Genomic DNA, 21,325 nt, shown 5'->3' with positions numbered 1-21,325 from the left:
CACCCACTGTACACAAGCGTGTACACCAACATTCTTGAATAATTTTTGGTATGTTATATGTATATATTTATTATTTTTTTAGCTTATAATAATAATTTACAATGTAAACTTACCTTGAAACGTAGAATTGAATCAAATTAAAGCTAAAATATATTATATCAGTATTATTTCACAACCGGCGCCAGTCACTTTGAGAAAAGGTCGGAAAAAAATGTTAATTAGACATTTATTTTTGCACCACCCTCCAACTTTTTTATATTTCTTACCTTGTATCGACATCTAGATTAGGTTTTATCAAGTAATTTGACTTAACATTAGAAGTTGCGTTCAGAAATAAAGTTTAAAGAAGTGTACACACGTGTGTACAGAGGGCGTTAATGGGTTAAAGTAACATCAGGTGCGATTGCAGTCAAATACTGACGGTGAAGTGAAAATACCTAAGAAATCGATTTTCTTAATTAATACAATAGGCTTTAAATTTAATTTCGCGTGAACTTATTCCATTCGAAATTATTCTCCTCACTGATATTTCTTTTTAGATAGCAATAAAACTTTGTGGAAATAGCTGCTATATGCGCAAGTAGCTAATATTTACGTATTTTTTTCTATCTCCTGAATCCCAAAAACATAAATGCAGTTAGGAGGTATTTTCACTTGACCGTCAAATACCTGCTTTGTGCTGCATAAAAAAGACTCTACATTGATGCCTTTACAAAATACGCGAGTCGCCGACTTTCCTTGATCGAATGAATTGTTTTCAGTTTCACAGTATTTGGTAAAGTCCCTCCAAAGGTTACACAAAATCTTGGAGATATGTGCATGACATTAGAAACTACTAAATTAGACTTCCATTGCTTTTCTTTTAAATTTATGTACCTATTGTTTTTTTTTAGCTTGAAGGAAATATTTTACTTTCTAGATACGAGTAATAGAGTGTAATGGGTTGAAAAAAGTTAATTTATAGAGCTCAGATCACTCCATTACTGAGTAGTGCCGGTTTTCACCACCAATCCCGAATTTTTAAGTGACCCCTATGGTAACACATAACAGGAATTTTGTTTTCATAGGGGTCTCTTAAAAATTAGGGATTGATGGTGAAAACGGGCATAGTACCTACTCTTATTTTCCGGAATTAGCGTCTTTTAAATACTTAAATAATTTATTTTATTCATTCCTGTTTCCTTATTTATTGTAATCAAAACTACCTAGGTACTTACAATTAGCTATCTCAAGCCAACTTGAGTGTTTGTTGACATTACAAGCTCAAAAAATATACCTACCCACTTAAGGGCCCCATTGTGAAAGTACCAGCTATCTCTGACGTCGTATTGCGATATAAAATTGCGTCAATATTACGAAGAAATGGTGTTAACTACTACTGACCCATTTTATACGGTAAAACCCCTTCATCGAAGATCGAAGCAAAATGAAGTTTACCTTAAAAAAGCCTTGATTTTATTGAACGTAAAGTAATCTTTAGGAATGTACCTATATCTTGGTGTCAGGTAACTGTATAAAATTGTTGTTGCAATTAACACGTTTTATTTTCACAATAATAACAAACCACAGATACAGTTTTAATAGGTGTGATTCATTTTATTTAACGCGTGTCACGTGTCAGTTTACATTCATCTAAATTAGTAACGCAAACGGTCAATGATCCACGTATTGGTTTGCCCTTCTTTCTCGGTGACATCATCATCATCAGATCATGCTGCAGGAGTAAGTCGTCGTTCGTTCGTCGTTTCAGCCGAAAGACGTCCACTGCCGGACAAAGGCCTCCCCCAAGGATTTCCACGAAGACCGATCCTGCGCCGCTCGCATCCAGGTACCTCCCGCGACCTTCACCAGATCGTCGGTCCACCTAGTGGGAGGCCTGCCCACACTACGTCTTCCGGCTCGTGTGGCATCGTGGCTATGTCAGTCACTCTGGTTCTCCTACGAATCTCCTCATTTCTGATTCCATCACGTAGGGAAACTCCGAGCATAGCACGCTCCATCGCCCTTTGGGTGACCTTGAGCCTTATTATGTGGCTCATAGTGAGCGACCACGTCTCAGCTCCGTATGCAGGAGCACGACCCTCTCTAATTTAACAGAGACAAATGGAGGATTTTGGCTACATTCCCCACGTTGACCAGATGGGTTGGGAAAGACTGACGTTCACGTATTCCTCCCAATCCCCTTTTACGATATCTACAGGAATCTGCATAGTGGTAGAGTCACCCTGCTCTACAAATACACGGAAAGAAACACAAAAAAAAAACAAAATTGAGGAAAATACTAACTTCCCACGAACATTAGTAACGTGCAGTAGTATATTTTGATCGGAACTACACACACTTCCTACCGATAAGAAAGTCATTTTCCTCATTGTGCTATCAAGATTTCTTACAAACGTCAACGAGTAATCAGCTATTTGAATACATTTTTTCCTGGACTCCATTTGGCTTGTGGCTCGTGAGTCACCTGTCTGGCTCTTACCAAATTGATGTAATCGACTCGAGAAATGCGAACTGAGTCATCCTGACATGACCACGCGCCGGTCATAGATTATGGGAACAGATGGGAGAAAAAATAAGAAATATTATTTACAGAAGGTAATACGAGTACAATGTTCATGTTCTACTTTGAATATTAAGGCTTGTATAAAAACCTATTTTGATGTTTTTACACTTAAAACCCTTTTACTGAAAACCAGAACAGGAGATGTTTTTCCAACTTTGGACGTCTAGTGCCCGTTTTCACCATTAATCCCTAATTTTTAAGTGACCCCTATGAAAACAAAATTAGGGATCGATGGTGAAAACGGGCGTAGGTCTTTCACAACGTATGATGTGATTTTAAAGAACAATATTTTATTAATATAAATTCGGACATAGATTTTATGTTCTAGTTTCAAACAGGAAAATGAATTATTGTCCTCAATTTCTCCTATAGGTAGGAACTTATTTTTAGGAAAGCAGGTGATTTACCAGGACCAAAAGATAAGCAATCTACCATAACATTTCAATCAAGTGGGGCAAAATTCGTGTTAAAGTACCTTATCATATTGTCAGTTTGAAATGGTGTTATCATCACGTAGGTAAATATCAGATCCTATCCTGTAAGTTTGAAGCTGTAAGAAAAATAACAGTTTGTATAATAGCGATTAGATTAAAAAATGTTGGTAATGATATGCGATAGTTATAGAGTAGGATGATGTAAGAAATTATTTCAAGTTTTGGAGAATTATTTTCTTATTTTTAAAGTTTTTTTTTCAAGGAGGTACTTTTAACCCCGTTTAACACAGGTAGGTATCTTCTAAACTTTTGAATATAATAGTTTTTATTTTGAAGAATAGTTTATACTTTCTGGCAGAGGTGTATATACAGTGTGAGTCACGTTAAAGTGTACATATGAAAATAGATGAAACTAGACCTATTTTTATCGACAAAAAAGAGGTCAAAAAGTTTTTGAGTTTTTTTTTAAATTTTTTATAGAATTTTTTTTCTTCCAATTACTTATTGTAAAGAAAACGTAATAACTTTTAAACTAAGCGGTATATCTTGATAAAATAAAAACAGTAATAATGCTAAATAACAGGCAATACTAAAAAAATACATAAAATAGACAAAAAAGGCCAACAAATAATAAAAAAATGATACTTTTTGAATAAAATCCGCTTAAAAATTCGTGTTTTTTTGGTTATTTGATAAATTTCTCCAAAAAATGCCTCTATAACTGGTAATTTTTATTACTTTGTACCATTCTCTATCGTATTACCTTCGTAAAACCAAAAATCGCATATCTCTATCCCTATCACAACGTTTGCAATGATCGTTTGAACTAAGCCTCTCCGGTCGCGCCATTCAACGCTTCGTTAACAACAAAACTGAAAATGGCTCTAGATTTGTAATTTTGATAAAGACAAGTTAGATTTCAAATAAAAACAAAAGATTTCGAAGTAAAATAAGCATTTTAGTTAAAATTAAAATTGTCTCTACCTGTAGCGGAGAATAATGTTGTGGCAGGCCTTTGTTCAAACGATCATAGCAAATGTTGTGATAGGGATAGAGACATGCGATTTTTGGTTTTACAAAGATAATACGATAGAGAATAATACAAAGTAATAAAAACCACCGGTTATAGGGGCATTTTTTGGAGAAATTTATCAAATAACCAAAAAAACACGAATTTTTAAGCAGATTTTTTTCAAAAAGTATATTTTTTTATTATTTGTTGGCATTTTTTGTGTATTTTATGTATTTTTTTAGTATCGCCTGTTATTTAACATTATTACTGTTTTAACTTTATCAGGATATACCGCTTAGTTTAAAAGTTATTACGTTTTCTTTACAATAAGTAACTGGAAGAAAAAAAATTCTATAAAAAAATAAAAAAAAATCTCAAAAATTTTTTGACCTCTTTTTTGTCGATAAAAATAGGTCTAGTTTCATCTATTTTCATATGTACACTTTAACGTGACTCACACTGTATATTGACTCGCGATTCTTGATTTATCAATTATCATCCATCAGACCATTTTTTTATGCAAGACAACGCAGGTATTTGACCGCAACCGCATCTGGTGTTAAGTAAGATGCAGTCTAGGATGGTAAATATCTGCCCTGTAAGAGCCTATTCACTCTCGCCTTGAAAAGGCCCGGATTACAGTGTTCAGGAAAGACAGCAGCAGGTAGCGAATTCCAGTCCCTAGCAGCAGGAGCTCCTTTTTAATTTTAGATGAGATTCGGCCTACACTGACCACGCTGACGCATTGTGAAGGCCTATAGGTCTTGCTTACCATGGTCTCCACCTGGACTAAGTTTAAAAATTGTCGTTCTGCCAAGTAAATAAAACCGACTTCAAATGCGTGAACACAAAAAAAATCTAAAAATTAAAAATATTGCGTATAAAAAAGTTCATCCCTAATTTTCCACCCTTCGGGGTGAAATATTTTCTTCAAATTCGCATGAAACCACCCTTTTGATAATACCTATTCAACAAAAAAATAATAGTTCAAATTGATTTATAATCGGCGGAGATATTGCGTATAAAAAAGTTCATCCCCAATTTTCCAGCCTTGGGGGTTGTTTTTTCTATTATTAAATTTAAACGGGACCACCCTTGAGGTATTACCTATACGCCGAAAAAAGATTTGTTCAAATCGGTTCATAATTGGCGGAGTTATCGCGTAACAAACAGAAAAAAAAACATACGGGTCGAATTGAGAACCTCCTCCTTTTTGAAGTCGGTTGATAAGCTTATAATCTTTGACTGTGGCGAATTTAATACGCTGGCTAGATGGATCAGGGAAGTCTGAGATTGATTTTAAGATTCAACTGGGCTGTAGGTATAAACAGTCGTTCTGCCAAGTCGAACAGGTCGTCAGAACAGGTCGTTCTGCCAAGTAAATAAGCTTCTAATCTTTGACCGTGGCGAATTTAATACGCTGGCTAGACGGGTCCGCTTGGGAAAAACTCGGGAGTCGGGACGCGGCGCGCCCGTGAGTCATTCTGCGTACGCGCAGCTCGGTCGCATTCCAGTTTTTGAGACGATAGAGGCAGGTGGACTCGTCTTGTTTGTTTTTGTAAACTTCCTCATAGCGGTATTGCTCTTTTATAGATGATTCAACTCAAAGGAAGAGATGAATAGTAGGTTAGTTACATTATTAGGTAGATAAATGTTACAACTGGGCATATACTTACTATACATACATATTATTACGTAGGTGACTAGCTTTCCGCCTGCGGCTTCGCCCGCGTGGAACTTTGTCTGTCACAGAAAAACTTCGCGCGCGTCCCTGATTTAAAAACCGGGATAAAAACTATCCTATGTCCTTTCCCGAGACTCAAACTATCTTTATGCCAAATTTCATTTCAAATCGGTTCAGTGATTTAGGCGTGAAAGCAAGACAGACAGAGTTACTTTCGCATTTATAATATTAAGTATAGATTATTATTACAAATGCGTTTCGCCTGTTTCATAAGAGCTTTATGGAACCTAAATACATAGTAATAGAGCCACTCAGTGCACATAGATTAAAATATTGAAAGAGATCACGATGCTTTACGTACTATCTACTATAAGACGTTTAACGCTTACCTATGCCTATCTAAGAGCTATCTAACCATTTTAGGAAATGCTAGTCATCCGTACGTTCCGGTACTAATCTGTATTTATTTTGAGGTCATGCACAGATAGGTCTGACGGATCTTCAGATCAGAAATCTCGAAGGTCAGCGACTGTATCAACACAAAAAATGTAAAATTACATGACGCACTTGACCCTGGCCATTACCCGCATACCTGGATCCAGATTGCATAGTCATCATCATCATCATTTCGGCTATAGGACCTCACCCAATGATTTCCACAATAGCCGGTTGGTAGCGGTCTGCATCCAGCGCCTTTCTTGCTACTACCTTTATGAATTCGTCGGTCCTCCTCGCGGGTGGACGTCCTACGCTGCGCTTTCAGGTACGTGGCCTCTACTCCAGAACCTTGCTGCCCCTCGGCCGTCAGTTGTGCGTACTATGTGCCCTGCCCATCACAACTTCAGCTTGCTAATCCGTCGGGCTATGTCAGCGACTTTAGTTCATTTACGGATCTCCTCATTTCTGATTCAATCGATTGCGCAAACTAAAATAGATACTTCAATTAAAATTCCCATGCGCAATCAGTGAAGAACAAAATGCTATCGGGAATTGGGATGATTCAACGCACGTGGCAGAGGCGCACGCGCACCTAAGTACAAATTGAACCGTGGCTTCTAATGTAGCTGTAATAAGGTCGAATTTGCGACAAATGATATTAAATTATGAGGAGGATAATAAATAATTTTCGACTAGAGGATTTTCTATTAACAATTAGGTGTGAAGATGTCCCGTAAACAATAACAAAGAAGAAGAGGAAGATCGGCTCGTAAAATAAAAGTGGGAATAACATGACGGTAATCCCAAAGAAGATCATTACAATCCCAGTATTAAAAATTATGACATCTACATACCAACTAATTAATTAAAACAATACAAACGTAGGTACTAATATTCCCATAACCTCGACATGAGTTTGCCTGTGTCAGGAGGTTTCAAGAACACTCTAATCCATCCAAATTACAGAACTGCTTTAAGGCGTTCGTCCTACCTACAGGTTAACAACATAACTTCTCCATTTCGGGTGAAATTATTCAAATAAAAGGTAGATAACAAAAGATGGAAACTATCCAATAGTTAAATAACTCTTTAATGGGTCTTCTGAACCACACGACAAGTATAAACACTTTAAAATCAAAATACTTAATAGGTAAACATAGACCGTAAAGACACGTTGTTGCAAAATCACTCCAATCCCAACTGCATAAGGTACCACAGATTTTGGCTTGATGTTCTGTGGACTGTACTCAATTAAGGTAGGTAAAGTCCAAGCCTAGGGGATTTACTTTGGATAATGAACAGTGCAGCGGAAACAAGCATTCCATCTAATGACCGTTAGATTTACCTATTGTTCAGGGTAAACTACGGAAGGCTGCACATCTAAGTGCTTAAACTATGTCGCTTTATGTAAGTAATAGTTTTGATAAGTGCTAAGTAAATAGACTTCAATTGGTTTCAAAAAGGCATTTAAGAAAAATTATCATTTTCTCTTCATAATGATAGCCAAAGCTTTTTCATTCCAAATCAATCATCGGTTAGTTTGTACTACTAAGCTTAATCGTTCCGACTCATATTCAAAAATATTTAATTCGCTTCGCTATGCCTAGAGAATATCGTAAGTATCGTAACTTCGTTCGTTTGTTTCAGTCAAATGACATCCACTGCTGGATTAAGTAAGGCTTCGCTCAAGGATTTTCGCTGCCCACATTCAGGTGCTACCTGCGACATATCACCAGATCATCGGTCCACCTAGCGTTTTGCCCAACAACTATCAGCTCTACAAGCTATGTGCCCCGCCCACTGCCACATAAGTTTGGCAATTCTCTGGTCTATATCGGTTACTTTGGTTTTCCTGCGGATCTCCCTATTTCTGATTCGATCACGGGAAACTCCTAAAAGTTTTTATTTATTCACCCATTTCCGAAAACACCGAAGTTATCAGTTCCAAAAAAAGATACACAGTCAAATATTTTGGGTGACAAAAGTGGGTCGCGTCATGCTTTGCGGAATGACGTCTTTACGGATTAACGCGTGGGCCGATGTAGCAGAACTAATATTTACACAAACTGGGCTTTTTCACTAGCCAATGATAGTGGTTGAGAGCTAGATAACTGATATTATGTAAATAAAATAAAAATATACTTGGAAATTTTTACACTGCGCCGCTAGTCCCAAACTAAGCAAAGCTTGTATGGGTACTAGACAACGGATGTAAACATACTAAAATACTTTTTTTTTGTAAATAACTACATACATATTATACATAGAAAACACCCAGACTCGTCACAGAAATTAAAATTCATCATTTCAATTTGTGCCCGACAGGGAATCGAACCCGGGACCTCTCGGCATAGTTTTTTTTTTATGTGACAGGAGGCAAACAAGCAGAATAGTGGTCCGTTCTGAACCACTACACCAAACGGCCGACTTTATGTATCTATAATATGTAAGAGGATGGTTGGCAGTCCACAACAGTACGTTTCTCTAGAAACTTCCTGCCCCGTACAACCAAACTGTGGAATGGACTGTCGTTTGCTGTGTTTCCGGACCGATACGACCTGCAGCCTTTCAAGAAGAGAGCGTATCTTCACCTTAAAGGCCGGCAACGCACCTGTAACGCCCCTGGGACTGCGGGTGTCTATGGGTGACGGTAATCACTTACCATCAGGTGATCCGTCTACTCGTCACATAAAAAAAGAGGACGTACTGTGTTCGATTCCTGCACAATACAAATATTATACTCAACATCAAATAAACCGCACCTTCCGCGACGCGAACTTTAAAGATTTCCTTCTGACACAATCATGGTGCCCCAACTGCCCCAACAATATTGGTGTTATTTGAAAGCCCAATAAATAAACTTAATGAAAAATACATTTCTTTTTTTAATAAACACTTAACAGGTACCTACCATAAATGTGACTTGAAAAAAGGCCTCACTTGGAGCTCACCTGTGGGAACAATTAGACTAATTTTTGTAGTTATAAAACCAAATAATGATATTACGTGTCCTTTTTAACAGATGGATAGCGATTAATCCCAATTTAACAGTTTTATAGCCATAAAATTTGGCTCAAGCGTAACTACCTACCTAATTTTTGAAGAAGTGACTCTGGATCCTTCTAAAAACAAATTTTTGGGGTAAAAACCTTTACTTTAATAAAATGAAGTTTAGAACTAGGCTTTCAAATGGAACCAATGTTGGTGGGAAGTGGGGATGCATACGTTTGAGAAGTGCTTGTTGCGGAAGGTGCGATTTATTTGATGCCGAGTGTAGTTTGTGTACATGAAAATGTAAGCAACCCACCGAGGCAGTGCCGGGAAGTAACGGTGTAGCCTACTTATATGGATAACCAAAGTTTAGTGCAAAAAATCTGCGGCTCTAATTGTTTAGGTCGAAATCTGGCAGAGGTTTGCTGCCCAAGTAGCAATTGGTATTAAGGGCAAAATCTTACTTGTCTTAACTCTATCTAAATTTACACTTAAGCTAAAACCAAATAAACTTAGAATAGAGTTGTTTTTCTTTAAGACTTTATATTCTTCATCGAGCGCTACTTAAGCAAATTAAGAATACCCAAAACCAAGTTAAGTATTCTTTAGATAATTTGGTCTTAAGTTATTCTTAGCTTAAGTTAAAAAAAAACTTATTTTACTAAATTAAGATTTTTTGTATGCTCACTTAATAGTAAATAGTATAGATGAAGTATTATTTAAGTGTTGCAAAGTAAATAAAGTATTCTTAGATTTACTTAGGACTTTTTAAATACCATTATCATAGAAATAGTTTTCTGAAGATTAAGTTAATTACTTTTTTACTAGAATTATTACATTTTGAGAAAAAATACACTTAACGGGACGATTTCGATAAAACAGGATCACGATCATGCCTATTAATTCAAGGTAATGCACGCCCGCCGCGGGCACCTGCGTGCGCAGCTTATTGTATTAATTTTTGATACAAAATGCGTGCGGTCGCTCGCGAACTAAATTATGCTATTATCTCTCAACTCAAAATATGATTTACTAAAATATTATCTAAAATATTTTCGAAATTGTATGGTAAAGTTGGGTACAACATGATATTATACAATTTAACTAACTAGGTGACAGAAGGTACTTTTAAAAAATCTTAACATAATAATAACTACCAAAAAATGTTTCTAATAATGTTTATTAAATGAGAAGATTGAGAAGCGTAAAGTGTGGAACTTTACAAATTGTTAAAAGTTCCATAAAAACAATTAAATAAAAACTTTTCACAATAAAATACGTCATGTGTTCATTATACATGGCAAAAATCATATGGCTGATATTCAATGAATTGTTGTGTTGCAATTACAGAGTTCAAAGAATACTTTACGAAATATGAGGGTGGTGCAATTTACCCGCCAGTACAATATACCGAACTTTCCCCTATATGTTATAACAAAACTAGAAACGTTAAAACCAATTAGTCCTATTAGAACCATTTTCGACTTCCACACGGACAAAGTCGAGAGAAAAATCATGTAATTAACAAATAAGTTAGTAAATGAATTGTTCTCTAATGTATAGCAGCACCAATAATTTAGCAAGACTAAGACAGAATGAAAACTATCTAGTTTTAACTAAATAAAACTAAAGATCTACTTGATACCACATGCACTTAAGTAATGCTTCATCAAGTGAATTTTAAGTGTAAGTTAAATCGAATGTTTCTAAACTAATACTATGTAAAGTATAACTTGACTCAACTCTTTCTTCACTAAACTTACAAATTCAAAATCTTCTATATTCTTACTACATTAAGACAAATTAGAATTACCGCCATTATGAGCTATGTGTAACAAAAAATAAATCAGAAATTAACCAATAATATCATAACAAGAGGACATTTAAATTCAAGTACGTCTTTGTTACACTTTTTCTAGTTGCATAAATGTCTCAGAACGTTTGCATAAAATAAAATATTATTTTATAACCTCAAAGTTTTCTTTATACAATACAGTTTCGTAATATTTTATTGATCTTATTAGGTTTTTTTCAAGGCCCTCTTGTTTTATAACATTATCTATTGATTTTACACGAGAAACCACACTGCGTTTTATATTTCTTGTGCAAAAATGACATTCAAGATCTTTTCTAGACATAATATAAATTAGTTATTAAAATAATTTAATCGCCATTTTCATTAACCATTATCTAAAGTTGATTTAGTGTTAAAGATCACAATGTTTTCTAAATTAAGTTCCTCTTTAATAAAAAGTGTCTTACATAGTTTTTCATGAAGTTAAATAAACCTTAGCTGTAAAATAATTATTAGTCTTAAATAAGTATTCAAGATATCTTCAACTCTATTACCTTGTCTACAGTCATACTACAAGATATATTATAGTACTTGTTTAGAAATTCTTAAACTACACTCTTAATTAGGGTTTAAGTCTGCCTTAAGCGTTGTCTTAACTCTGTCTCAGTGATCTCCAAAGGATTGTGCCCTTTTTTGCTTACCATTGTCTTGGGGCATAACTTCAAGATTTCTTGAGTGCGACTATTGTCTTGGCCAAGACAACGGCTGGAATTAGGCTACTAGTCTTCAAGATATCTTCAATGCCTTATGAAGATAATCTGTTGCTACTTGGGTGGTCAGGGTCCCATTTGAATCTACTATATTAGGGACGTGCTTCTGCAATGAAGACTAAATAAAATGAACTGATGATGACAAAAATGTAGGTAGTATGAAACACTACCTACATTTTTAATAATAATGTAGACCGACCACCTAAAAAGGGTAGCAGGAAGGCGCTGGATGCAGGCCGCTGCCAACCATACGATATGGAGGTCATTGGGGGAGGCCTATGTTCAGCAGTGGACGTCCTGTAGCTGAAATGATGATGATGATGATAAAATATACTTATGGTTATAGACACTTATTGCGGTCACATTGAAAATCCATATGAGCGGGAAGAGACTTCCAAACACAAATGGTGTTTTGTAGTAAATCACCATATTTGGAAGTATGACGTATGATCTCTGCATAGTTACGAAGTACCGGATCTGATAAGTGATCCCTTTAGATTACGAGAGCTAACAATGAGTAACATAACGTAACATAAGTAGTTATGATTCATGGTGTTATCAATACTATTTCTTTCATTTGGACGTGCTGTCACATGTTTAATGGGTTTCCTTAATGAATTGTTTACTTTAGTAAAAGATAACGTTGAATGAACAACTAACTCATAAAATGAAAGGCCTATACTTACGCGCGTATTCACAAACGATGCTTGCTTAAGTGAAGCAGAAAATCGAACGCACGGCATTGAATAGAGCTCTGTGATTGGTCGTATGTCACCCTGTGCGTCCACGCGCACTGTGAGACCTCATAGTAATGTTTGTGAATACGGGCGTTAGCGCTTACCTAATATACATACATAGGTAATTTATGACCTAGCCCTAAACTATGCACTGTGCAGTGAATGTACAATACATAATGTATTTTTGAACTGTAGGTAAATAAAAAAAATCAAATTGCATTATAAAAAATGTATATTTCATTGATATAAAAACGTCGACTAGCTATTGCTTACAATATGTGTAATTAATTACATTTTAATATTAATCGCACAGCTTTATTTGTTTGTAAAATACGTTACTTATTTACTAATTTTAGAGTTAACTTGATTGTAATTAAGTCTATAATTACTTTTACTTTTCCCCAAAACAATTTGTTACTAATTATTGACACAGGAACAAGGGAATTTGTGTTTTGTCATTTTGTGTTAAAACTTAAGTTTGTTTAAACATCACACAAAAGTTAAGAAGGTCGAAATATCGAGGTCTATTATTTGCACAAATTGATACTATTAATAATTACTGACAAACATTCTAGTCCAGATTTAAATAAAGCTTCAATGGATATAAAAATATGGCCTCTTTAATGAGATTATTTAAGTTGACACATTTTTGAGTGAAAATTCATTAACATTTTTAAGCTTTTTTTATTTCTACATTTTGAGCATTTTATTATTCTTAAGCGAATACAAAAGGCATCATTATAAAAATTATAGCTACTTATTTAAATGAGGATATCTTATCATTGATTATAAATTATTATCACTGTTTTGAACTGGTTTTATTATTATTTAAGCCAAACTTTAAATGCGGTCACATCATAAAAACTGGAAATCACTAATACTAAAAATCACACACTTATATTTTTACTAATTATTTCTACAATTTCCTTAATTATTATTTGGGTCAGCCATCACAAAATTAAAGTATTAATGGACTAAACACAAAATAAACATAGCTAATAAATAAATTCTGCTACTTAAAACAAAATTTTACTAAGAAAACCTGTTTAAAAATAAAAGGACAGTGAAAGTAATTACAAAAAGTAAAAAATTCGAAGAATACATTTGTCTATTATTTCAGATCATAGCACAAAAACCTTAAATTCAATGTAATTACATAGTTTAGAAAAAAATAATATATTTTAGTTGGTTTTTTGAGAGGATTAAAAAAAAATCTCTCTCAGGTTGTCATTTTTATTGCCTTTTTGGGGTGTCAAAAAAGTTATATTTTATTATATCACTGCGACAATTGGTTTCAAATTATTGTATTTTTCTTAAATTCTGCCCAATAATTTTGTTTTCAAATATATTTTCCTTGCAAAAGCCCGTATAGTTATAATATTTCCTATTATATTTTATTTTTACCTACTTTTTTTCCTTCTCAGTCTAGGTAAGGCAGTAGGCAGTCGTCGACGACGGTGACGTTCATATGCCAGCTGAAGTGGTTGACGCCAGGTGTCGTCACAATATGGAGACGACCGCTAGCGTCCAGTGCCCGAAGCCCTATACGGTCTTCCTTGTAAATGTCTTGCCCTCGCATCTCTATCACAGTTTCGTTCGCGTCGTAGTAGCCGAATTGGCTGGAAAAAGAAAAAAAACATTCTTAGTGAAAAAAACATTCATCTGATCCGAAAAGGTCACCCTCACTTCACTTCTCAGCATCAGCCGATGACGTCATGTTGTCTCGAAGTGGTGGTAGAGGAGGGCAAGATATATTTGGAATATTTATTTATATTAGTGCCCTGAAAAAGGGGCATACTAATAAAGGTAGTTTGAATTTGGTCAGCGTTTGATACAATAACTTTTTGCATAGGACTAAAATCTGAAAAATAAATGCATTTCCCGTTTTACGTAATTTAAATAATCCATCCTTTACAAAAATTTGCTCATTCCTAAAAAAAGAGACTTGAAACTGCAACATTCTCACTCATAATAATGATCAATACTTGAGAAAGTAACATTATTATTATTACCAAAACATTGGTTATAACCTTCAGTTTTAGGACCAATCTGTATTAATTCTACCTAAAGCAGTGAATTATAGAGGGAAGTTAAAATAACAATATTTTCTTTACAAACCTGCTTTGCCACGGAGTGATGACGTTATCATCGGGACCTCCGATGAGGACCAACCTCTTCAGTCTTAGGAGATTGTTCTTGAAATCATCTGTTTTTGCAGACCTGAAAATTATTGAAAACATAAATTAAAATTAAATTAAATATGAAAAAAAAAACAATTAGGTACTTATTATTAATTTAAGTAAAATAATAATAACAATCCACAGACTAATAAAAATTTAGCAATGCTCGTAATAATTGTAAAAAAAATATATTAAAAAAAATATTCCCAAAAATTTTAATGACGATAAAAATAAAATAAAAACTACATCAGAAATGTATTTATAAAAAACAAAAAGACAGGTTCCACCGAGATTTGAACTCGGATCGCTGGATTCAGAGTCCAGAGTGCTAACCATTACACCATGGAACCGGCTGACAGGATGGGCGAAATTCGCGATCACATAGTTGGCACCAGTAGTGCGAGACATTGCATTGGCATAGAAATAATGACGTAGAATTTTCGAAACTAGCTTCGTTCCGTAACTTTGCCCGAGTTTTAAATTTTTTTAGAGTATTTTCTTTTCTTCTTATAAACTTTCATTGGAAGTCAATGATATTTTGGCACTGAGCAATTTGTTTGCAATTTTGCATCATATTAAAATGCTACTGAATAATTTAATTATTTTAGTAGCTTGATACAAAAATATTTATGCATGAATATATTTTTATTTTCTATTCTTAGGAGTTTGTAGGTTGTGGATTTGATTCTCAACAGCGACCTCTATTGGTAAAGTACAGCGTTACTTGATACGAACAAACTTAATGGATGAACTTAAACTTGAAGTACTATTTCCTAAAATAGTAGGGATTGTTCCAGTAGTTGCCGATTTTTTTTTTAATTTGTATCAGCTATTTTTGATAGTTTGATACTTAAGATTATTACTTTACATTAGTATTTTTTATTTACTAGAAATACTCTAGTTGTCCCAGACCTGGCCATACAAATATTGAGAAGAAATACTCTAAGGTTTTTGTATACTCACTACTATTCTGCCATGCTAGCGATATCGGCAGTAACTCCAATATTTTGCTGTTAAAAGTCCTCTCAGCTCATTTAAAAAGAGCTCAATAAAGTTTTGTCAAAAAATGGAGTTATAATAATAAATAAATAATAAATATCCTTGGACATTTTACACTGCGCTTCTAGTCCCAAACTAAGCAAAGCTTGTACTATGGGTACTAGACAACGGATATAAACATACTTAAATACTTTTTTACTACTATATCATATATGTTATATATGAGTATTTCTCAAAAAAAATGTACATTTTGAAAAAAAAAAGTGTGCTTTGAAACAGTTCAAAAGTTTTATATTTATAAATCATCACACAAAAAAAACACACACACAATTTTGAAGGATGAATATTAATCTTTAAGATAACGAAGAATTATAGCTATAATCCTACTTATTACCAAATATTTAGATATTTTAAAAATAGTCCTTTTTTACCTTTCATACAAAAACCTGTTTGCCACCCTAGCTTTTTCATGTATTTTTGTTTCATAAAATGCGATACGTAACTAAATTATTGTAAATTTCTTTGTATTATCGTTCTACAGTAATCGCAGTTTCTGTATCAAATTGATTTTCTATGGGGTGTCATAATGAATTGGCAATTTAAAGCAAAAAAACAAAATGAGTCGCTCTCATTTACTATTTCGTTATTTACTCTTTAGTTACGATTTATTTCTACTTTCCCATGGTTTCTGAACAATTCCGTATTTATTTTACACGGACAACAATAGCTGCACTCTGAATGGCTGTTGGCCTAACGTCTCCGCCATAACATCTATCGCGAAAATTAGTGAAAACGTGTGTGTTTTGTGGGATTACTTTTTCGTAACAGGCAGTAAAATCAGCGATTTTATATAGAACGGTAAGTCTTCATTTAACCATTTTTTGTAATACGTGTGGTACGAACATTTAGTAAGCTTTTATATTTGCTGTAACAAATTTTATCAAAAAAATACTTGTTTCTGATCTCATTTTGTCTAATATTTCGTTACGTTTTTTGCGAATTTCGTTACGTTACGAAAAAGTACAACATAATGCTGAGTGTATACTGTTATTACCTGACTAAGCATAGTAATATTCACTACTTAATTAATTTCAAAAAATATAGAGCGTTAATAACAAAAGGATTGGATACTATCTGCTTTACAGAAGTGCCACCAGCAAAAAATTATCAAATCATTTAGATTACGTTTTTATGTGATTACTTCTTTTGTTTTTTTTAGGAATGCCGCCAAAAACCAATGCCGAAAGGCAAAAAGCTTACAGAGAACGACTCAAAATGGATAAACATGATGGAACAAAAATAATTTTATTAAAATAGTATGAATGATTACTCCCTTATTTTATTTCTAACCCCTTAATATTACCCCGTATTTGGGTGCATACTTACAAATATTTCGAATTGAATAAATAAAGAGCATTCACAATATTTCGCCAATGTATAACAAGCCTTATGGCCTTACTATTTCGTTACTACCGTTTCGTTACGTACATTTTTTTTGAGAAATACTCATATGTTACTTACTACTGATATCGCTAGCACGGCAGTATTAGTAGCCATTAAAAGGCTATGGCCTGGATGCGAGCGGCGCAGGATCGGTCTTCGTGGAAATCCTTGGGGGAGACCTTTGTCCAGCAGTGGACGTCTTTCGGCTGAAACGAACGAAAAGGCAGTAGCATACAAGTGTTACTTACTTGATATGATTGTTAATATACGGCAGGAACACACTATACGTCTCGTACAGCTCCTGGTGGTAGGGATCGTTCCAATAGTTGCCTACAGACGTGTGCTGACCCACCCGGGAATAGAACAGCTCCCATACCGTGTCCTTGACTAGGCCGGGGAAAACTAGGTGGAGGAATCCAGCTGAAAATATGAACAAAGTAAAGTTTAAATTAACTAAATAATTTACAATGATGCAAAAATACCATAAGTCCATAATGGTTGCCAATTGTGTTAATAATTTAACATTCTGCAATACAAAATTTATTGTATCAATGTTTTTCAATATTCTTTTTCACAATATTTGGGTCATGGAATTTTTATTAATCAATATTTTATATTGGGATAATCTAGACAAGCATTTTAATAGTTTTTAATATTAGACTACATTAAAGTTATTTAAAAATCTTCTGTAAATGTAAAAATATTATAAGTCTTATATCAGATAACTAGCGGCCGCCCGCGACTTCGTACGCGTGGATCCCGTTTTACCCCCTTAGGGGTAGAGTTTCGTTAAATCCTTTCTTAGCTGATGCCTACGTCATATCTAGCTGCATGCCATTTCAGCCCGATCCGTCCAGTGATTTGGGCTGCACGTTGATAGATCACTATGTCAGTCAGTCTGTCACCTTTGAGTTATTATATTTAGATACATACCTCCATATTGTCCAGCTTGAGGTGAGCTCAACGATATAAATGTGTCAACAGACACATTTGAGAAAGTTTGTACTATGCCTCGCGCTATCAAGCCACCCTGGGAATACCCTGGAAAACAATTTGAAACAAATGAAACATGATTATGTTAAGAATTTAAGAAAAAGAAATAAGAATAACTTTATTAACACAAAATCGTAATAATAGGTACTTCAACTCTTCCATTGCTTGATTAATAAGCAAAAGCTTACACATACCTGATGAGGGCATTTGAATGAATGTTTACGAATGCATGTATAAACAATATCCAATCACTGTTTTATTAGGATTTATTATAAACATAATAGATGACTATTGTGATAGAAAAATCTTTTGATAGAGCTGTTCATTGATAAATAGAAAATTGTTTTTGCTACTACAAAATTCAATTTTTCAATCAGAAATACTGATATTATTATTAAGAATCGTGCATTATTTGTTTTATTTATGACAAATTTCTATATCTTTATGAATAAAACATGATTCGAATCAATTAACATAAATATAATGTGGTGAATTATGGATCTTCCTGGATACCACCACAATCTTTCCTTGCTACATTTTACTTTTTTAAACCCTACAGCATGATTAGGACTAAAACAACTAATTTTCATTACAGAATACCATGTGCTTTTAATTTATTTTACTTTAACAGACAGATCCCTAACAAAATAACATAATATTCTATGGTTTCTTACTTCTTTCTTACTTACCAATAAGATTAATCCCTTCAGGGTGTCTGGACGAAATGTTGGCCACGTCTAGACCAATCTCAAGCACTTGATGCCACATCGTCTCCAAACTGGACCAGCTTTCGAACCGGTTCACGTTGTACACTATTGTACCGGGATGTTTCTGGAAAGTATAGTACACTTTGATTTAGTTTTTTTTCCAAGGTTCTTTATAATTTGACCTGATTGATAAAGAGTAACATGCTATTGAAATGTTTAAATGGTCTAATTCCAAAAAAAGGTATGTAAAGGCCAAATAAATCTCAGTCATCAAGGGTAAATGACGTCACAGTGTACGTTCGTAGTGTAACTACTATTGAAGATTGTATCCCTTGTAATCCCTTAATGATAATAAAATCACCAAAATCTGATGTTTTATTAGTTTAAAATTAATAATTATTTTTAACAATTTTATACTACTATCGTAGTTAGGCAAAATTAATATGCCTTCTAAATAAATAAATTACGGATAGAAGTTTCAAGTACTGACCTCTTGAATCCTGTGTGATATCATTTCCATACTTCCACTTCCCGTCATGATGCCATGTATCAAAACGACAGGTTTATAACAAAGAATTTGATACGCAAGGAGTAGTATGCCGAACAAACTCAATTTTAATTCCATTTTTGTTGATCTGAGAACAAAGAAACCACAATGAAAACCCTACCAAACCGTGCTGCATAAACACGAACGAGATAGTGAGATACACACGAGTATTGATAGACGTAAATAAATAGCTGCTATCGTCAGAAATAGTTTTCAAAACAATCAAAGGGGGAAGGACATAATTTACGTAAATTTTGCAATGATAGCAGCTTGCGACAAGACGAAAACAAACAAAACATGAATGAATTTGATTGATGAGTTTGACAAAGTGGAGGCGTTTGGCCGAAAATAGAATTATCAGCGATTAAAAGAATATTGAGGTTCGTTTAGCGGTAAGTGCTATCACAGATAATATTATGTGCTATCAATGCTAAAAAAAATGGAAAACGTCACTGTTGAAGTTAACAAACGTGTCCTAGCCGAAAACTCGCTAAAGTTTTTGGTAGTTGCCAAAGCCATCGCCATTTTGCCTACAATTTCTAACAAATTCTATTTTTAGCCAAACGCCCCCATCGCCTGATAACAATGACATTTTTGACACGGAGAGACTAGAGTTGTGCAGCAAAAAAATACGGACGGAACGTAATATCATTAAAACCCGATTTTTTTACCGAGTCACTGAACTGGTTCATTGTTAAACATTTTCAAATTATACCTTGTATACTTTTTCATTAATCTTGCATTTTGCAAGTTAGGAATATTTGCCGTTTCTCATTCACAATCTCGTAACAGTAATGCACATGACTGTGACATTTAATTTTTAATTATAATTTATGTATTTCTCAAATTAGTAACAGTCCCATTAGTCAGCCGATAGTTGCGTCCAGGGTGAGGAAACTTCCATACTACGCTCATCCAAGTGAAACTTGCTTCCAAACAGTTCTTAGCCATCGTTTAAGTGTTCTGTGGCCCTATTAAAGTATTGAAGAGTCGAGTCAAATTCAAGTTCATTTCTTCGTACCTGCTGCTGTTCTGGTTCATCGGAGTTTTGTTCGTTCATTCGTGAATCGCGAAGAAACTTTCTGTTATGTTCACAACTATGTGATCTGGTTTTCTCAATGTGCAAATAAATGCTTTTTAGTGTTATTGAAAACTTTGCGAAAAGACGCTTTTGGTGTATAATATTATGTGTGTTCTTATATAAAGTAAAATTATTAAATTCAAAAGTTTTTGTTTCCCTGTGCAATGTAGAATTTTTCCAAATCCATTGTTTTGAAAATAATACAATACGTACACCATAAAGATAAATATTTTCAAAATAATGGATTGAAAAAATTCTACATTGTACATCTTAAAAACAATAATTCCTTGAAGGTTATGAGTGCCTATGTGTGCGTGAACTGTGTGTATGTGTTCGTGGACTTTATGTATGTATGTGAGCGTTACGTACGTAGGTTTAGTATTTTAACACCAGGCTGTCAATTAGTAGGTTCAAAAATTTGACAGAGAGGGCTCTCTATTTCCTATGTATTACTTTTTCTCTATGGTTGCGTCGGCTTCTAATTTGTTATTATGTGCTCAAACTAACGAAAACTGTCTGGAAGAGATAAAGCGCGACAAAGTTCAAAAGATGAAGCCCGTAACGTCAAACCAAACCAAAGCGTGCTTAACAGTGTAGCACTTTGTGACGTCACGCGGAACATCAACGCATTAAAAGTTCGTAATAATTACTTGTTTGATTGACAAATAAAAATGAAGTTAATTTCTTTTTTGATATTGTGTTACCGTAATCGGTGCTCTGTCCGACCGACCTCTCCACCCTCCTCCACCCTTCGGCTGTCATGCTCGTGGCCTATTTCTTTCTACCTTGCATTTTACATTCATTGATACTGATATATCATATTTTGTTTTATGTCTGATGATTTTTATTAAACGAAATATAATATTTATAATGTTTTTCCTTTGCACTCAAGTATTCTCTGCCATGCTTAATTGTTATTCTTAAAATATTTGTATTATGAACTAGTAT

General features: G+C 34.2%; 1 protein-coding gene and 1 non-coding gene across 2 annotated transcripts; both read right to left on the bottom strand.

The window, feature by feature from the left end:
* Positions 1 to 13,107: 13,107 nt before the first annotated feature.
* On the bottom strand, positions 13,108 to 19,602 carry LOC135088058 (lysosomal thioesterase PPT2 homolog). Its single transcript, XM_063982943.1, has 7 exons — positions 19,462 to 19,602; positions 19,240 to 19,384; positions 18,732 to 18,873; positions 17,983 to 18,090; positions 17,298 to 17,469; positions 14,546 to 14,647; positions 13,108 to 14,046 (listed from the first exon to the last, which is right to left on the bottom strand). The coding sequence occupies exons 2-7, from the start codon at positions 19,372 to 19,374 to the stop codon at positions 13,848 to 13,850; spliced, it is 858 nt and encodes a 285-aa protein (XP_063839013.1). The 5' UTR covers positions 19,375 to 19,384; positions 19,462 to 19,602; the 3' UTR covers positions 13,108 to 13,847.
* On the bottom strand, positions 14,886 to 14,957 carry Trnaq-cug (transfer RNA glutamine (anticodon CUG)). The gene has a single exon. It is a non-coding gene; the product is annotated as a tRNA-Gln (tRNA).
* Positions 19,603 to 21,325: the final 1,723 nt, after the last annotated feature.

This window comes from Ostrinia nubilalis, chromosome 3 (assembly GCF_963855985.1).
Source record: "Ostrinia nubilalis chromosome 3, ilOstNubi1.1, whole genome shotgun sequence".
NCBI lineage: Eukaryota > Metazoa > Arthropoda > Insecta > Lepidoptera > Crambidae > Ostrinia > Ostrinia nubilalis.
The sequence above is the reverse complement of the archived record's forward strand: the minus strand, read 5'-3'. Positions and strand labels throughout refer to the sequence as shown.